The sequence below is a fragment of the Erpetoichthys calabaricus genome, chromosome 17 (genome assembly GCF_900747795.2).
Source record: "Erpetoichthys calabaricus chromosome 17, fErpCal1.3, whole genome shotgun sequence".
Lineage (NCBI taxonomy): Eukaryota > Metazoa > Chordata > Cladistia > Polypteriformes > Polypteridae > Erpetoichthys > Erpetoichthys calabaricus.
In genome coordinates this window covers 34,678,098-34,692,785 of record NC_041410.2, presented here as the reverse complement: position 1 = coordinate 34,692,785, position 14,688 = coordinate 34,678,098, and the positions used below count along the sequence as shown (strand labels likewise).

Below are 14,688 nucleotides of genomic sequence, written 5' to 3'. Positions count from 1 at the left end.
GTATAGAGAGATACATATATGTGTATATGTATACATATAAAGTGCATCCAGAAAGTATTCACAGCGCATCACTTTTTCCGCATTTTGTTATGTTATAGCCTTATTCCAAAATGGATTAAATTCATTTTTTTCCTCAGAATTCTACACACAACACAGCCTTTGCCATGAAGCTCAAAATTGAGCTCAGGTGCATCTCGTTTCCCCTGATCATCCTTGAGATGTTTCTGCAGCTTAACTCAAGTCCACCTGTGGTAAATTCAGTTGATTGGACATGATTTGGAAAGGCACACACCTGTATATAAGGTCCCACAGTTGACAGTTCATGTCAGAACACAAACCAAGCATGAAGTCAAAGGAATTGTCTGTAGACCTCTGAGGCAGGATTGTCTCGAGGCACAAATCTGGGGAAGGTTACAGAAAAATGTCTGCTGCTTTGAAGGTCCCAATGAGCACAGTGGCTTCCATCATCCATAAGTGGAAGAAGTTCGAAACCACCAGGACTCTTCCTAAAGCTGGCCGGCCATCTAAACTGAGCGATCGGGGGAGAAGGGCCTTAGTCAGGGAGGTGACCAAGAACCCGATGGTCACTCTGTCAGAACTCCAGAGGTCCTCTGTGGAGAGAGGAGAACCTTCCAGAAGGACAACCATCTCTGCAGCAATCCACCAATCAGGCCTGTATGGTAGAGTGGCCAGACGGAAGCCACTCCTTAGTAAAAGGCACATGGCAGCCCACCTGGAGTTTGCCAAAAGGCACCTGAAGGACTCTCAGACCATGAGAAAGAAAATTCTGTGGTCTGATGAGACAAAGATTGAACTCTTTGGTGTGAATGCCAGGCGTCACGTTTGGAGGAAACCAGGCACTGCTCATCACCAGGCCAATACCATCCCTACAGTGAAGCATGGTGGTGGCAGCATCATGCTGTGGGGATGTTTTTCAGCGGCAGGAACTGGGAGACTAGTCAGGATAAAGGGAAAGATGACTGCAGCAATGTACAGAGACATCCTGGATGAAAACCTGCTCCAGAGTGCTCTTGACCTCAGACTGGGGCGACGGTTCATCTTTCAGCAGGACAACAACCCTAAGCACACAGCCAAGATATCAAAGGAAGTGGCTTCAGAACAACTCTGTGAATGTCCTTGAGTGGCCCAGCCTGAGCCCAGACTTGAATTCAATTGAATATCTCTGGAGAGATCTTAAAATGGCTGTGCACTGATGCTTCCCATCCAACCTGATGGAGCTTGAGAGGTGCTGCAAAGAGGAATGGGCGAAACTGGCCAAGGATAGGTGTGCCAAGCTTGTGGCATCATATTCAAAAACACTTGAGGCTATAATTGCTGCCAAAGGTGCATCGACAAAGTATTGAGCAAAGGCTGTGAATACTTATGTACATGTGATTTCTCAGATTTTTTATTTTTAATAAATTTGCAAAAACCTCAAGTAAACTTTTTTCACGTTGTCATTATGGGGTGTTGTGTGTAGAATTCTGAGGAAAAAAATGAATTTAATCCATTTTGGAATAAGGCTGTAACATAACAAAACGTGGAAAAAGTGATGCGCTGTGAGTGTGTGTGTGTGTGTGTGTGTGTATATATATATATATATATATATATATATATATATATATATATAATACACACACATACAAGATGTGTGTCTTAAATAACGAGACTGATTAAATAACTCACCTTTTTTTATAGGTATTACAAATTTAATTCTTGTCCCCTTCAATATACTCCCCATTTGCACAAATACATTACTACAGTCTTGTTTTCCACTGGTCGAAGGTATGGAGCAAATCACTTTCTGTTAGCTGTTTTAACACATCCGCCGTTTTCTTCTTTACAGCATCAACTGACTCAAAACGTGTCCCTTTTAAGCGCTGATTTAACTTTTGGGGAAAAGATAAAAGTCGCACGGTGCTAAATCGGGCGAATATGGAGGATGTTCAAGTGTAGTTATGTGCTTGTCGGTCAAAAACTGCTTTACAGAAAGTGCTTTGTGAGCAGGCACATTGTCCTGGTGAAGAATGAAACCATTTTCCCACAGTTGCAGCAGTTTTTTTCTGACTTTTTCTTTCAGCTTTATCAAAACTTCCTTATAATAATGTTGGTTAACTGTTTTGCCTTCTGGACCCCATTCTTCCAAAATTACACCCTTGATATCGAAAAACACAATGAGCATGGCTTTGAATTTTGACTTGCTTTGGCGAGATTTTTTCATTCTTGGTGATGACTGTGTTTTCCAGTGCATTGACCGTCTTTTGGTTTCAGGATCATACTGGAAGATCCAGGTTTCGTCACAAGGGATTACTTTATGAAACAGGTTTGAATCTGCGTCAAGTTGCTGAAGAATGTCAACACAACACTCCTTGTGACGTTCTTTTTGCTCTGGTGCGAGAACCCTTGGGACCATTTTTGCACAACTTTTAAACTTACCATTTTTTCAGCACACTACAGAAAACACAACCAAACTAAATGGCGACTCATAATCAATTGAACGTCATAGAGTGTTGCTGCTTGTCATGCAAGTTCAAACATGTTCAAGGTCACCACGCATGCAGTTATAACCATACACACACACATTATATATAATATATATATATATAAAATATATAAAAAGTGTTTTGTAAATATATAAAATTATATGTTTTATATTACCTTCAATTTTTTTACTTGTCTTCTAAAAAAAAAAAAAAAAAAAAAAATTCAGTTGTGCTATGCACATATGACAATAAACTTGAACTTCAACTATTGTGAGGTGAAAAAATTAAAATTCAAAATAACTATCTGACCATTTTCAGAATACAATTATTCAATTACAGAATTTTGGCAGCTGACATTTAAGTTGGCAGCTTTGTGTTCTGTTTCATTTGTAGTCACCACTCAATCTCAAATATACGTCTTTGGGCTGTGGTAGGAAAATGGAATATAAAAAAAGTCTCACTGAGCATTGCTCAGAATTGAGACAGCAGCAATAACTACTTCAGCACTGTTCTGTCCCTACTCAAAAATAACAAATAATATTTAGTTTTGTTTTAAGAATTTCTGTTTCTGATCAACTTTCAAAAATAGAAACCTTATATTTGGATTTTTTTCCTTTTACAGGAAACATTAACAGAAAGGTGGTTTTTTTGGAGTCACCGTTTCCAAAAAAGGAGATTAGTATTAGAGAGAAGAATCATATTTTTCTACAGGAAGTATTTAACTTGCTTAACAAGATTGGTGATCCAGTACCTATGAAGAAAGTTGTTTTAGATGGTGATGTTGAAGAAAATGTTACTTCTTACATGGTAAGTAATTGCTGAGAAAAATCTTATTAAATACACTGCCCAAAAAATTAAAGAAACACTTTATCATCACAGTCTAACAACAAGTCAGTCTCCTAGCACATTCTAAAGAGCAGGATGCCAGGAGATGGCTTGCTACACAAAGATAGCTGGACAGGGCTGTAGAAGGGCGTCAACCCAGCAGCAGGACCAGTATCTGCTTCTTTGTGTTAGGATGAGCACTGCCAGAGCCCTACAAAATGACCTCCATCTGGCTACTGGCTTGCATGTTTCTGAACATACTGTCAAAAACAGAAACCATGAGGGGTGCCATGAGGACCTCTAGTGGGACCTGTGCTCGCAACCCATTAACGTGCAGCTTGATTGGCATTTGCCAGAGTGTACCACTATTGGCAGCTCCACCACTGGCACCCCATTCTCTTCACAGATGAAAGTAGGTTCACACTGAACGCATGTGACAAACGTGAAAGAGTCTGGAGACGCTGTGGTGAATGTTATGTGGCCTGCAACATCATCCAGAATGACCGGTTTGGAGGTGGGCCAGTGTTGGTTTGGGGAGGCATATCCTTGGAGGGTAGCACAGATTTCCATGTGCTAGGCAACAGTAACCTGACTGCTGTTAGGTACTGAGATGAAATCCTCCGAGCCACTATCAGATCTGGTGCAATGGGCTCTGGATTCCTCCAGGACAATGCCTGACCTCATATGGCCAGAATTTGTAGGCAAAACCTGTATGATGAAGTCCTTGATGCCATTGACTAGCCCATATGTTCCCCAGACTTGAATCAAATTGAGAACATTTGGGATGTTATGTATCAGTGCATCCGACACTGCCAAGTAGCGCCACAGACTATCCAGGAGCTCAGTGATGCCCTGATCCAGGTATGGGAGGAGATCCCCCAGGACACCATCCACCGTCTCATCTGGAGCATCCCTAGATGTTGTTGGGAATTCATATAGTCACGTTGAGGCCGTACACACTACTAAGTTTCATTATGAATTGCCATGATGAAATTCAAGCAAGCTGGTCCAGACTGATTTCAATTTTTGACATTGATTTTCAGTGTGATGTTGAATGCATTCCTCAATGGGTTGGTGATTTTGGTTTCCATTGACCGTTGTTGCATCATTTTGTTCTCATCAAATTACATAGTATTACTTAGCAAACATTTTGCATTTTAATATTTCGTTCATCAAGATCCGATGTATGATTTAAGTGTTCCTTAGTTTTTTTGAGCAGTGTTTATGAAAGTTTCTTGTTTGTGATGCTACTGTACTTACGTAGAATTGAGCTAATGTGCCTCCTTCCACTTGCCAGTTAAAAATTCAAGATTTTTATTTAGTCATGTTTATACAAGAAAATATTGCATTTGCCTTGTCAGTTGCATTCAATAACTGACAAAAATGAAATAAAACAAACAAATGTAGAGAAGACACATTAAAACTTACACAGAAATTCTAAAATATTTACATCATTTGAAAATGTTTTCTTTGCTAACTACTTCTGGCAGTTAGATAGCCCATTTTTGCCTAAAATGGTTACGTAATACATATGAAAAGGACTATACTTAAGGAAATTCTGAATTATTTTAATTATTCCTTATTTAAAAGATGTATGGCACTGGGAAGAAAGGAATTTCTGGAGCAATTTGCATGGGTCTTTAAAGTGACTCTCCTCCCTGATTTACTTAAGTTCTGCATGTAATGGATGACTGTGCCCTCGTATTGTTTAAGTCCACTATAATAACTTCAGATGTATTTTTGGTAATCTGCTGGAGTCTTTTTTAAAATTTTGGTTTGTCAGACTACTAAAGCAGGTAGTGAAGCTGAAGTTGATGACAAATTAGATTACAAGACAAAATGACACCATGAGGTCCTTGTCCATTTTAAATAGTCTCAATTCACAGAGAAGAAATAACTTCTGACTGCCTTTAGTGTATATGTTTTTTACATTTATTATTTTTTATATTGGCAAAATGAAGTAAAACCTATGAGAAAACTACTCCATGTGCATTCTTTTTAACATACACTGCTTTCAATTGTTTTCCACTAATTTTTCCCCTCAGACTTCTAATGTAAATTTTTATTTACTATACTGCATGGGTATGTTTTTATATATTACTTCCTGTATAGTAAGAATTTGTAGAGTGATTTGGTTTGTGTATCATTTTCTATTGGTTGCTATTTGCTAACATATTCATTTCTGCTTCTATAACATATGGGATGTCTTTGAGACGAAGTGCAATCAAAAGAAATCTCTTAATCAGTTGTTCTGTTTTTCATGGTCAGAAATCCCAGTGTCTGTGCATAAAATATGGTTATTTTTATAATATATTGTGAATCCCAAAACTAATTCTAACATAAGTGTGATACAGTACAAATGTTTTTAGGAGCTTATTTTAAACATTTTTTTTTAAAGCATAAAAATATGTTGCTTACAAAAACTAAACCTGGCTGTGTTTTTAAGGGGTCACTTTACAAACTACCTTTTAACAGTTGAGACTAATTAGATACTCAAAGTTCTGGCATGGTTTTCACACTTCTGTTTCTGTTTCCTCTACTGGTTGGAAGTGTTTTTTTTTCTGAGTAGTTTTGTTATTCCAGTAGGTTTTTCCCACCTGGCCAGTGCAGTTTTTTCAGGGTTTTTGGAGTGAAGTGAAAGCCTGGTTAAAAAAATATGTATTTTTTTCAGGACATTCTAATTGTTGTAAATTTTGTCAGCTTGAACGTGATCCTAATTTATTCCAAATTACCATTAATGACTTGACCTCAGAGTGTAGGGCTTTCTTCTTGTAATCAAAGTTATTTGAAAAATTTAGTCATTAAGCTTTTCTTTGACTTGCTTCACAAACTATAGTAACTTCAAAGTAGGGATGCCCTATTGAATGCCACAGTTCAAATATAATTCAAATAGATTTCAAAATCTCTTCAAAGGCAGAAGCTGACATTTGAATGTGAAAAAAGGTTTGTTTTATGTGGCACTAATTTAAGTATTGTTTTACTACAGTCACTATAGAATATCAAGGTAAAGATATCCATCGACATGCGTCTTATCTAGCCACATCTGATCGTACTTTTTCTAAGGTTTATAGCAGGTATCTATATCTGTCCAAATGTATGGAGATGGTGTATCATGCACTAGCTCCTTGTGTCCAATCTTGTTCACTTGTGTCTCCTGTGTGCATTTTGTATTTCATAGCTTATATTTTTTCATAAAATCAAGTGCATCATAGCCCATGAATAGAACAAGCTTAAAAAGAATTGTGATACACAGCACAGCAGGTGGGATGGTCTGATTTGGACCCAGAAAAGGAAAGAGGGTGGCCAGTGCAATGTGAAGACTGGTGAGGACAGTGATCCCCTTTGAAGACAAGGAGGATGAGTGGTGTCTCTCAAGTCTAACAGAGGTAGATGATTAGGGTCGTTTATTAATCAGATAATAATAATAAACAGTTTTTTCAAGGACAATTAAAGAGCTGCTTATGTCAGAGTGTCAGCCTGTTACTCACTCTCTTCGTCTTACTCAACAATAACAATTTTGAAAAGCAAGGTTCACTTAACGTTTTGTGATATTATTGCATCTTATGCTTTACTGGTATAGTTAACCTCTCCCCTATAATTGTCAAGAGATGCCCGTACTGACTTACTAGAATGTAAGTTGATGGATACCTGCATTTTACAGATTCCTTTTTTGCATGATCCATTTTGATTATGCCTCTTTGAATTTTTAAATGTTAGAATGTATTGTTTTTAGTAGAATGAACAGGTTTCTTTTTCATAAACACACACCTTCACAACACACTTTAGGAGAGTTTTTTTTTTTGGTCTAATCTCTGCTGTTGGAGCTAAACTTTGGGCCAGGAACACATTTGTAAATACTCCTCTTACAGCCTAGAAGTTTTTGTCATATCCTGATCTCTTTAATGTTCAGTTTTAAACCCAAGATCACTGATTTTATATGTGTGTGTATGTATGTATGAATGAATGAATGAATGACTTGGCCATTCAAGAATTTTCCACTTCTTTGCTTTAATAAACTCCTGGGTTGCTTTGGCTGTATGTTTTGGGTCATTGCCCATCTGTATCATGAAACGCCGCCCAATCAGTTTGACTGCATTTAGCTGGATTTGAGCAGAATTCACTCGGCTGCTTCTGTCCTGTGTCACATCATCAATAAACACTAGTGTCCCAGTGCCACTGGCAGCCATGCACGCCCAAGCCATCACACTGCCTCCACCGTGTTTTACAGATGATGTGGTATGCTTTGTATAATGAGCTGTTCCACGCCTTCTCCATACTTTTTTCTTGCCATCATTCTGGTAGAGGTTGATCTTGGTTTCATCTGTCCAAAGAATGGTTTTTCCAGAACTGTGCTGGCTTTTTTAGATGTTCTTTAGCAAAGTCCAATCTAGCCTTTCTATTCTTGAGGCTTATGAGTGGCTTGCACCTTGCAGTGCACCCTCTGTATTTACTTTCATGCAGTCTTCTCTTTATGGTAGACTTGGATATCGATACGCCTACCCCCTGGAGAGTGTTGTTCACTTGGTTGGCTGTTGTGAAGGGGTTTCTCTTCACCATGGAAATGATTCTGTGATCATCCACCACTGTTGTCTTCCGTGGACGTCCAGATGTTTTTGCGTTGCTGAGTTCACCAGTGCTTGCTTTCTTTCTCAGGATGTTACCAAATTGTAGATTTTGCCACTCGTAATATTGTAGCAATTTCTCGGATGGGTATTTTCTGTTTTTGCCGCTTAAGGATGGCTTCTTTCACCTGCATGGAGAGCTCCTTTGACCGCATGTTGTCTGTTCACAGCAAAATCTTCCACATGCAAGCACCACACCTCAAATCACTTCCAGGCCTTTTATCTGCTTAATTGATAATGACATAATGACGGACTTGCCCACACCTGTCCATAAAATAGCCTTTGAGTCAATTGTCCAATTACTTTTGAGCCCCTGAAATGAAGGGATTGTGTTAAAAAATGCTTTAGTTGCCTCACATTTTTATGCAATTGTTTTGTACACCCCACTGAATTAAAGCTGAAAGTCTGCACTTCAACTGCATCTGAGTTGTTTCATTTAAAATTCATTGTGGTAATGTACAGAACCAAAATTAGAAAAAAGTTGTCTCTGTCCAAATATTTATGGACCTAATTTTGTGTGTGTGTATATATATATATATATATATATATATATAATATTCACGGCATTCGTACTCTGTGTCACAATCTGATTGTATGGGTGGTTACCTACCAGGTAACGCTTGTGGTTGGCCAGCAATCTGCTAACATCCGCCACGGTGCCCTCAGTTTGTGAGGAGCAGATCATAGAATGGTTGAAATAGTTTACTGTCAAATAAATGCAAAGAGTACACGACACGTGTTTCGCCCTCATTCTGGGCTCATCAGGTGTACACACTCCACTGCACTCCCTCTCGGGAATCGAACCTCGGACGTCAGTGCCAGAGGCGATGCCCCTAACGCTGCGCCACGGCGTGTGGTTCATTTATTTGACAGCATGTAGATCGGGGTAATTACATTCACGGCATTCGTAGTCTGTGTCACAATCTGATTGTATGGGTGGTTACCTACCAGGTAACGCTTGTGGTTGGCAAGCAATCTGCTAACATCCGCCACGGTGCCCTCAGTTTGTGAGGAGCAGATCATAGAATGGTTGAAATAGTGAACCACACGCCGTGGCGCAGCGTTAGGGCAATCGCCTCTGGCGCTGACGTCCGAGGTTCGATTCCCGAGAGGGAGTGCAGTGGAGTGTGTACACCTGATGAGCCCAGAGTGAGGGCGAAACACGTGTCGTGTACTCTTTGCATTTATTTGACAGTAAACTATTTCAACCATATATATATATATATATATACATACAGTCATATGAAAAAGTTTGAGAACCCCTCTCAGCCTGCATAGTAATTTACTTTCAACAAAAAAGATAACAGTGGTATGTCTTTCATTTCCTAGGAATATCTGAGTACTGGGGTGTTTTCCGAATAAAGATTTTTAGTGAAGCACTATTTAGTTGTGATGAAATGTGAAAAACTGGCTGTGCAAAAATGTGGGTCCCCTTGTAATTTTGCTGATTTGAATGCATGCAACTGCTCAATACTGGTTACTTGCATCACCAAATTGGTTGGATTAGCTTGTTAAGTCTTGAACTTCATAGACAGGTGTGTCCATTCATGAGAAAAGGTATTTAAGGTGGTCAATTGCAAGTTGTGCTTCCCTTTGCCTCTCCTCTGAAGAGTGATAGCATGGGATCCTCAAAGCAACTCTCAAAAAGATCTGAAAAAAAAAATGTTCAGTCTCATGGTTTAGGGGAAGGCTACAAAAAGCTATCTCATAGGTTTAAACTGTCAGTTTCAACTGTAAGGAATGCAATCAGGAAATGGAAGGCCACAGGCACAGTTGCTGTTAAACCCAGCAGGTCTGGCAGGCCAAGAAAAATACAGAAGCAGCATATGTGCAGGATTGTGAGAATGGTTACAGACAACCCACAGATCACCTCCAAAGACCTGCAAGAACATCTTGCTGCAGATGGTGTATCTGTACATCGTTCTACAATTCAGAGCAATTTGCACAAAGAACATCTGTATGGCAGGGTGATGAGAAAGAAGCCCTTTCTGCACTCATGCCACAAACAGAGTCGCTTGTTGTATTCAAATGCTCATTTAGACAAGCCACATTCATTTCGGAACAAAGTGTTTTGGACCGATGAGAGAAAATTGGAGTTATTTGGTCATAACAAAAAGCGCTTTGCATGGCGGAAGAACAAGACCGCATTCCAAGAAAAACACCTGCTACCTACTCTCAAATTTGGTGGAGGATCCATCACGCTGTGGGGGTGTGTGGCTGGTTCAGGAACTGGGGCCCTTGTTAAAGTCGAGGGTCTGATAAATTCAACCCAATATCAACAAATTCTTCAGGGTAATGTTCAGGCATCAGCTACAAAGTTGAAGTTACGCAGAGGTTGTATATTCCAACAAAGCAATGACCCAAAACACAGTTCGTAATCTACAAAGACATTCATGCAGAGGGAGAAGTACAATATTCTTAATGTCACTGCTGAAATACTACTGTTTCCATAAGGCATGTCATATATTAAAAGGAAGTTTCTACTTTGAAAGCTCAGCCAATGATAAACAAAAATCCAAAGAATTAAGAGGGGTTGCCAAACTTTTTCATATGACTGTGTGTGTTGTGCGTGTGTGTGTATATAATATATATATATATATAATATAAAGAGATACATATTTTTTTGGATGTTAAACATCCATTGCAGCAAGCAAACTTGGACTTTTTTCTTATTAAAGACATTGGAAAGTAACTGTCATACGTCTTTTTATTTATTTATTTATTTATTTACTATTTTTTTTTTATACCCAATGACTTTAAAGTCACAATTTTAATGACCCTTTTCAAAATTAGCAGTATTTATTTGACCAAACTTTGCTAACACACAGTTTGACATAGACTCACCTTACCTCTCATACAAAGTATTGTGTTGAGTCCTGTTCACCTAGTCTTTTCAACAACTGCTGTTACAAAGAAGAACTGCTTAATGACTTTGTTAACTGAGGTGTATGGTGTTTTTTGTTTTTTCTTTTACATTATTGATAGATAGAGGCGCAGAGTGCTTTCTCTTTGATTTCATCACTTTGTGAGCACAGAAAATCCCACTTTTGTGAAGGGCTATGTTACTAAATGTCATTTTCATTTGAAGGCTACAATATTCTCCTCCTTTTAGGCAACTTTTTAAGAGTCATAAGCACTTCATGCAGTATTGACAATTTTAATAAAAAACAGAACATGTGCCACAAAGGTACATGTACCACTCAAAATATATTTGAGCAAAGGTTAAAAATTAGATGTATTCTTCTGCACCAGAAGATATCCTAGTCATTTCATCTCCATAATATTGATTTGTTTCCTGCAACAGCTAGGCTTCTGATATATTTTGGAATGCCCCAAGGTATAGCTGTATGTTTTTAATGTGCATAATGTATTTATGCATAGGAGCAACACAGTACAACTCCATGAAAGTGAGTTTAAATAAATCACTAAGTACATCCAAATAATGGAAGACCTGAACTATCTGTTCTTCATGGTGCCACTGTTTCTGCTTGGTGCCCATTCCAATGTATGTGTTCACGTAAAATCTGAAGCGCAAGGTGGGTTAAGCACAGTCTTTATAATGGAAAACCTCGTTCACAGTTTTCCAACAGAAACCTAATTTCAAAATTGAAAACCTTGAAAGCTGAATGCAGAATGTAAACATGGGCAGAGCATTTGTTATTCATTGAATTCTCAGCAGGAATTTCTTTATGTTTGGACTTCTGTTTTGAGATTTCCCTGGTCAAAACTATGTAGTACAAGCCAGGAATAAGCTATACAAAATCTAGTACTACTTGCTACATTTAATGTTGTTACGATTCCTTAAAAGTAAAACCTATCATATTAGGAGTGATTTGAGCACAAGGCTTTAAGCTGATAAAGATGTAGCTGAAGAGTATATCTGTCATCACTGGTACTGAGGAGAGCCACAATCCCACCAAAGATGACATACAAGTACTCCTTGCACATCGTGGAAAAGGGCCTACTGATGACAACTTTGCCCTGTTTCAAAGAAGGGCTAAGTCCTAGTTCTCAAAGCATGTAGTAAAATGTTTTCTCAACTGTTTGCCAACCTGTCTTGCAAACACCTGGCCACAACATGGTTCACACTTAATGCTGTGCAGTTCTAGACTCCTTTGTTCAAATCATGCAGTGTATGTATTTTGCATGTTCTTTCTGTTCTGTTGTGGCTTGTACTTTCTCACTTTAAAGTCATTTGCTTGTAACGTGTTGCTGTTTAGGCTGTTCCTAGTCAATCTATTTTCCTGAGCAGTATGTGGCAGCAAGCACCCAATTGATGCGATGTTGCTGTATTTTGAGATGATGATTTAAGAGGAGGCAAAAATGGGAAGTTTATCCTTTCAAAAGTGATGTTCAGTAATGAGCAGAGTAGGATTGTTTCAATCGAAGCACAACATTTGTCACATATAATACGTGAAGTAGTTTTTTTTGTTTTAGACATTGACAACAGTATTTTATGTACAGTAGTCATTTTGACATCTGTTTATAATCACATTTTGTTGCTTTCAGGACTGCTGTCCTAGGGAAAATTCTACTGTGGAAGATACGGGCATCGATTTTGAAAATGACTTCACTGACATTGAAACCTTTGGCACAGACTCTCTGTCTCTAAGTTCTAAAACTCAGGAAAGTGAAAATAGAAAAAAACCTTTAAAAGACTTAACAAAATCAACTGAACATTGTACTTCTGAATTTATTAAAAATGGGAAAGAGACAAAAATGACATTTGTAACAGGAACTCCGATCAGTACGTTTTTTGGTTGTCATACTGACACTAATGAAAAAATTGCAAATGAAAAAAATTTAAATCACTTACAAAATAATTCAGCTTGTGAACATTACCCGGTTGATAGTGTTGTGAATAAATTTGAAAACTCTTCGGATAAAAGTAGAGTTTCAGTTCAAAAACCTGCCTTTAAGAATTTACATTCTTCAGAGGTTGAGTCTGATGAAGAGCGATTGGTAATTGATGAAACTTGTTGTAAAACCTCCGAAGACCTAAAGGTGTGTCAGTCTGAAGAAAACCAGAATTCCGATCCTGTTTTAAATTCTGTTCCTAATACTCCAGAATCGCAAACAACTGAATTTTATATGGCTCATCAAAAGCCAGATATTTTACCACATGCAAGTACGAATATAGCTGAAAAAAAAAGTAAAGCAAGAAAATTGCCACAGCAGTGTGACCAGCTTGGAGATATCCTTAAAATGCAAAGTGAACTGTTGAGGCCAGTCAGTAAACCTTCTCTAGAACAGCCTTTGACAAAACCAGTGCAAGCTGTTCAAAGCAGTCCGCATTTACTTCTGAAAGCTTCTGTTTCTGCTGTTTTGGGGTCTGGTGAATCTGCAGCTAAAGATGTTCGTTCACCTGAAGAAGTCATATGTCCTTCTGTTTTCCAACATGCTAGTCAGCTAAAATGTAAGTTTTTTGCTTTTATGCATTCAATTTTATGTTGTAGGTCCTTGTCTATTGTTTGGCAGTCTTGTGTGATATGTCTTTTGATATTCTCAGAGATTAAATTTTTAGTGAACAACATTTAGTATGGGGAGTAATTACCTATTTATCCTGTGGCTGAAATATGACATGCACTGTACAGATCGGGAAGTGAAAATCCCCCAGGAGGCGTAGTTTATATACACATTGCACATATACAGTCATGTGAAAAAGTAAGTACACCCTGTGCAATGTTTTTCTTTTTTAACCTATGTAGTCCATTTTATAATTTAACCCCTTATGCACTAAGAGGTTTTTGGCTGGCTCCAAAATTCGATGAGCCTCTGCTCCATTTGCACAGTCATTTGCACGCCCAAGCCATCACACTGCCTCCACCGCGTTTTACAGATGATGTGGTATGCTTTGGATAATGAGCTGTTCCACGCCTTATCCATACTTTTTTCTTGCCATCATTCTGGAATAGGTTGATCTTGGTTTCATCTGCCCAAAGAATGTTTTTCCAGAACTGTGCTGGCTTTTTTAGATGTTCTTTAGCAAAATCTAATCTAGCCTTTCTATTCTTGAGGCTTATGAGTGGCTTGCACCTTGCAGTGCACCCTCTATTTACTTTCATGCATTCTTCTCTTTATGGTAGACTTGGATATCGATATGCCTACCCCCATGGAGAGTGTTGTTCACTTGGTTGGCTGTTGTGAAGGGGTTTCTCTTCACCATGGAAATGATTCTGTGATCATCCACCACTGTTGTCTTCCGTGGACGTCCAGGTCTTTTTGCGTTGCTGAGTTCACCAGTGCTTGCTTTCTTTCTCAGGATGTACCAAACTGTAGATTTTGCCACTCGTAATATTGTAGCAATTTCTCGGATGGGTTTTTTCCGTTTTCGCCGCTTAAGGATGGCTTGTTTCACCAGCATGGAGAGCTCCTTTGACCGCATGTTGTCTGTTCACAGCAAAATCTTCCACATGCAAGCACCACACCTCAAATCAACTCCAGGCCTTTTATCTGCTTAATTGATAATGACATAACGACGGACTTGCCCACACCTGCCCATGAAATAGCCTTTGAGTCAATTGTCCAATTACTTTTGAGCCCCTGAAATGAAGGTATTGTGTTCAAAAAATGCTTTAGTTGCCTAAGCTGAAACTCTGCACTTGAACTGCATCTGAGTTGTTTCATTTAAAATTAATTGTGGTAATGTACAGAACCAAAATTAGAAAAAAGTTGTCTCTGTCCAAATATTTATGGACCTAACTGTACATGTTATAAGAAGGATCTAGGAGTCACATTGGACTCATCAACAATGACAA

The 14,688-nt window shown here is 38.5% G+C and overlaps 1 protein-coding gene across 1 annotated transcript in view; it reads left to right on the top strand.

The window, feature by feature from the left end:
- Positions 1 to 14,688, top strand: part of ice2 (interactor of little elongator complex ELL subunit 2) — a 69,213-nt gene that overhangs the window by 19,645 nt on the left and 34,880 nt on the right. The window contains exons 8-9 of the mRNA XM_028823116.2: positions 3,106 to 3,290; positions 12,440 to 13,346. Coding sequence (XP_028678949.2) covers positions 3,106 to 3,290; positions 12,440 to 13,346 — 1,092 coding nt within the window. The remainder of the gene's footprint in view (positions 1 to 3,105; positions 3,291 to 12,439; positions 13,347 to 14,688) is intronic.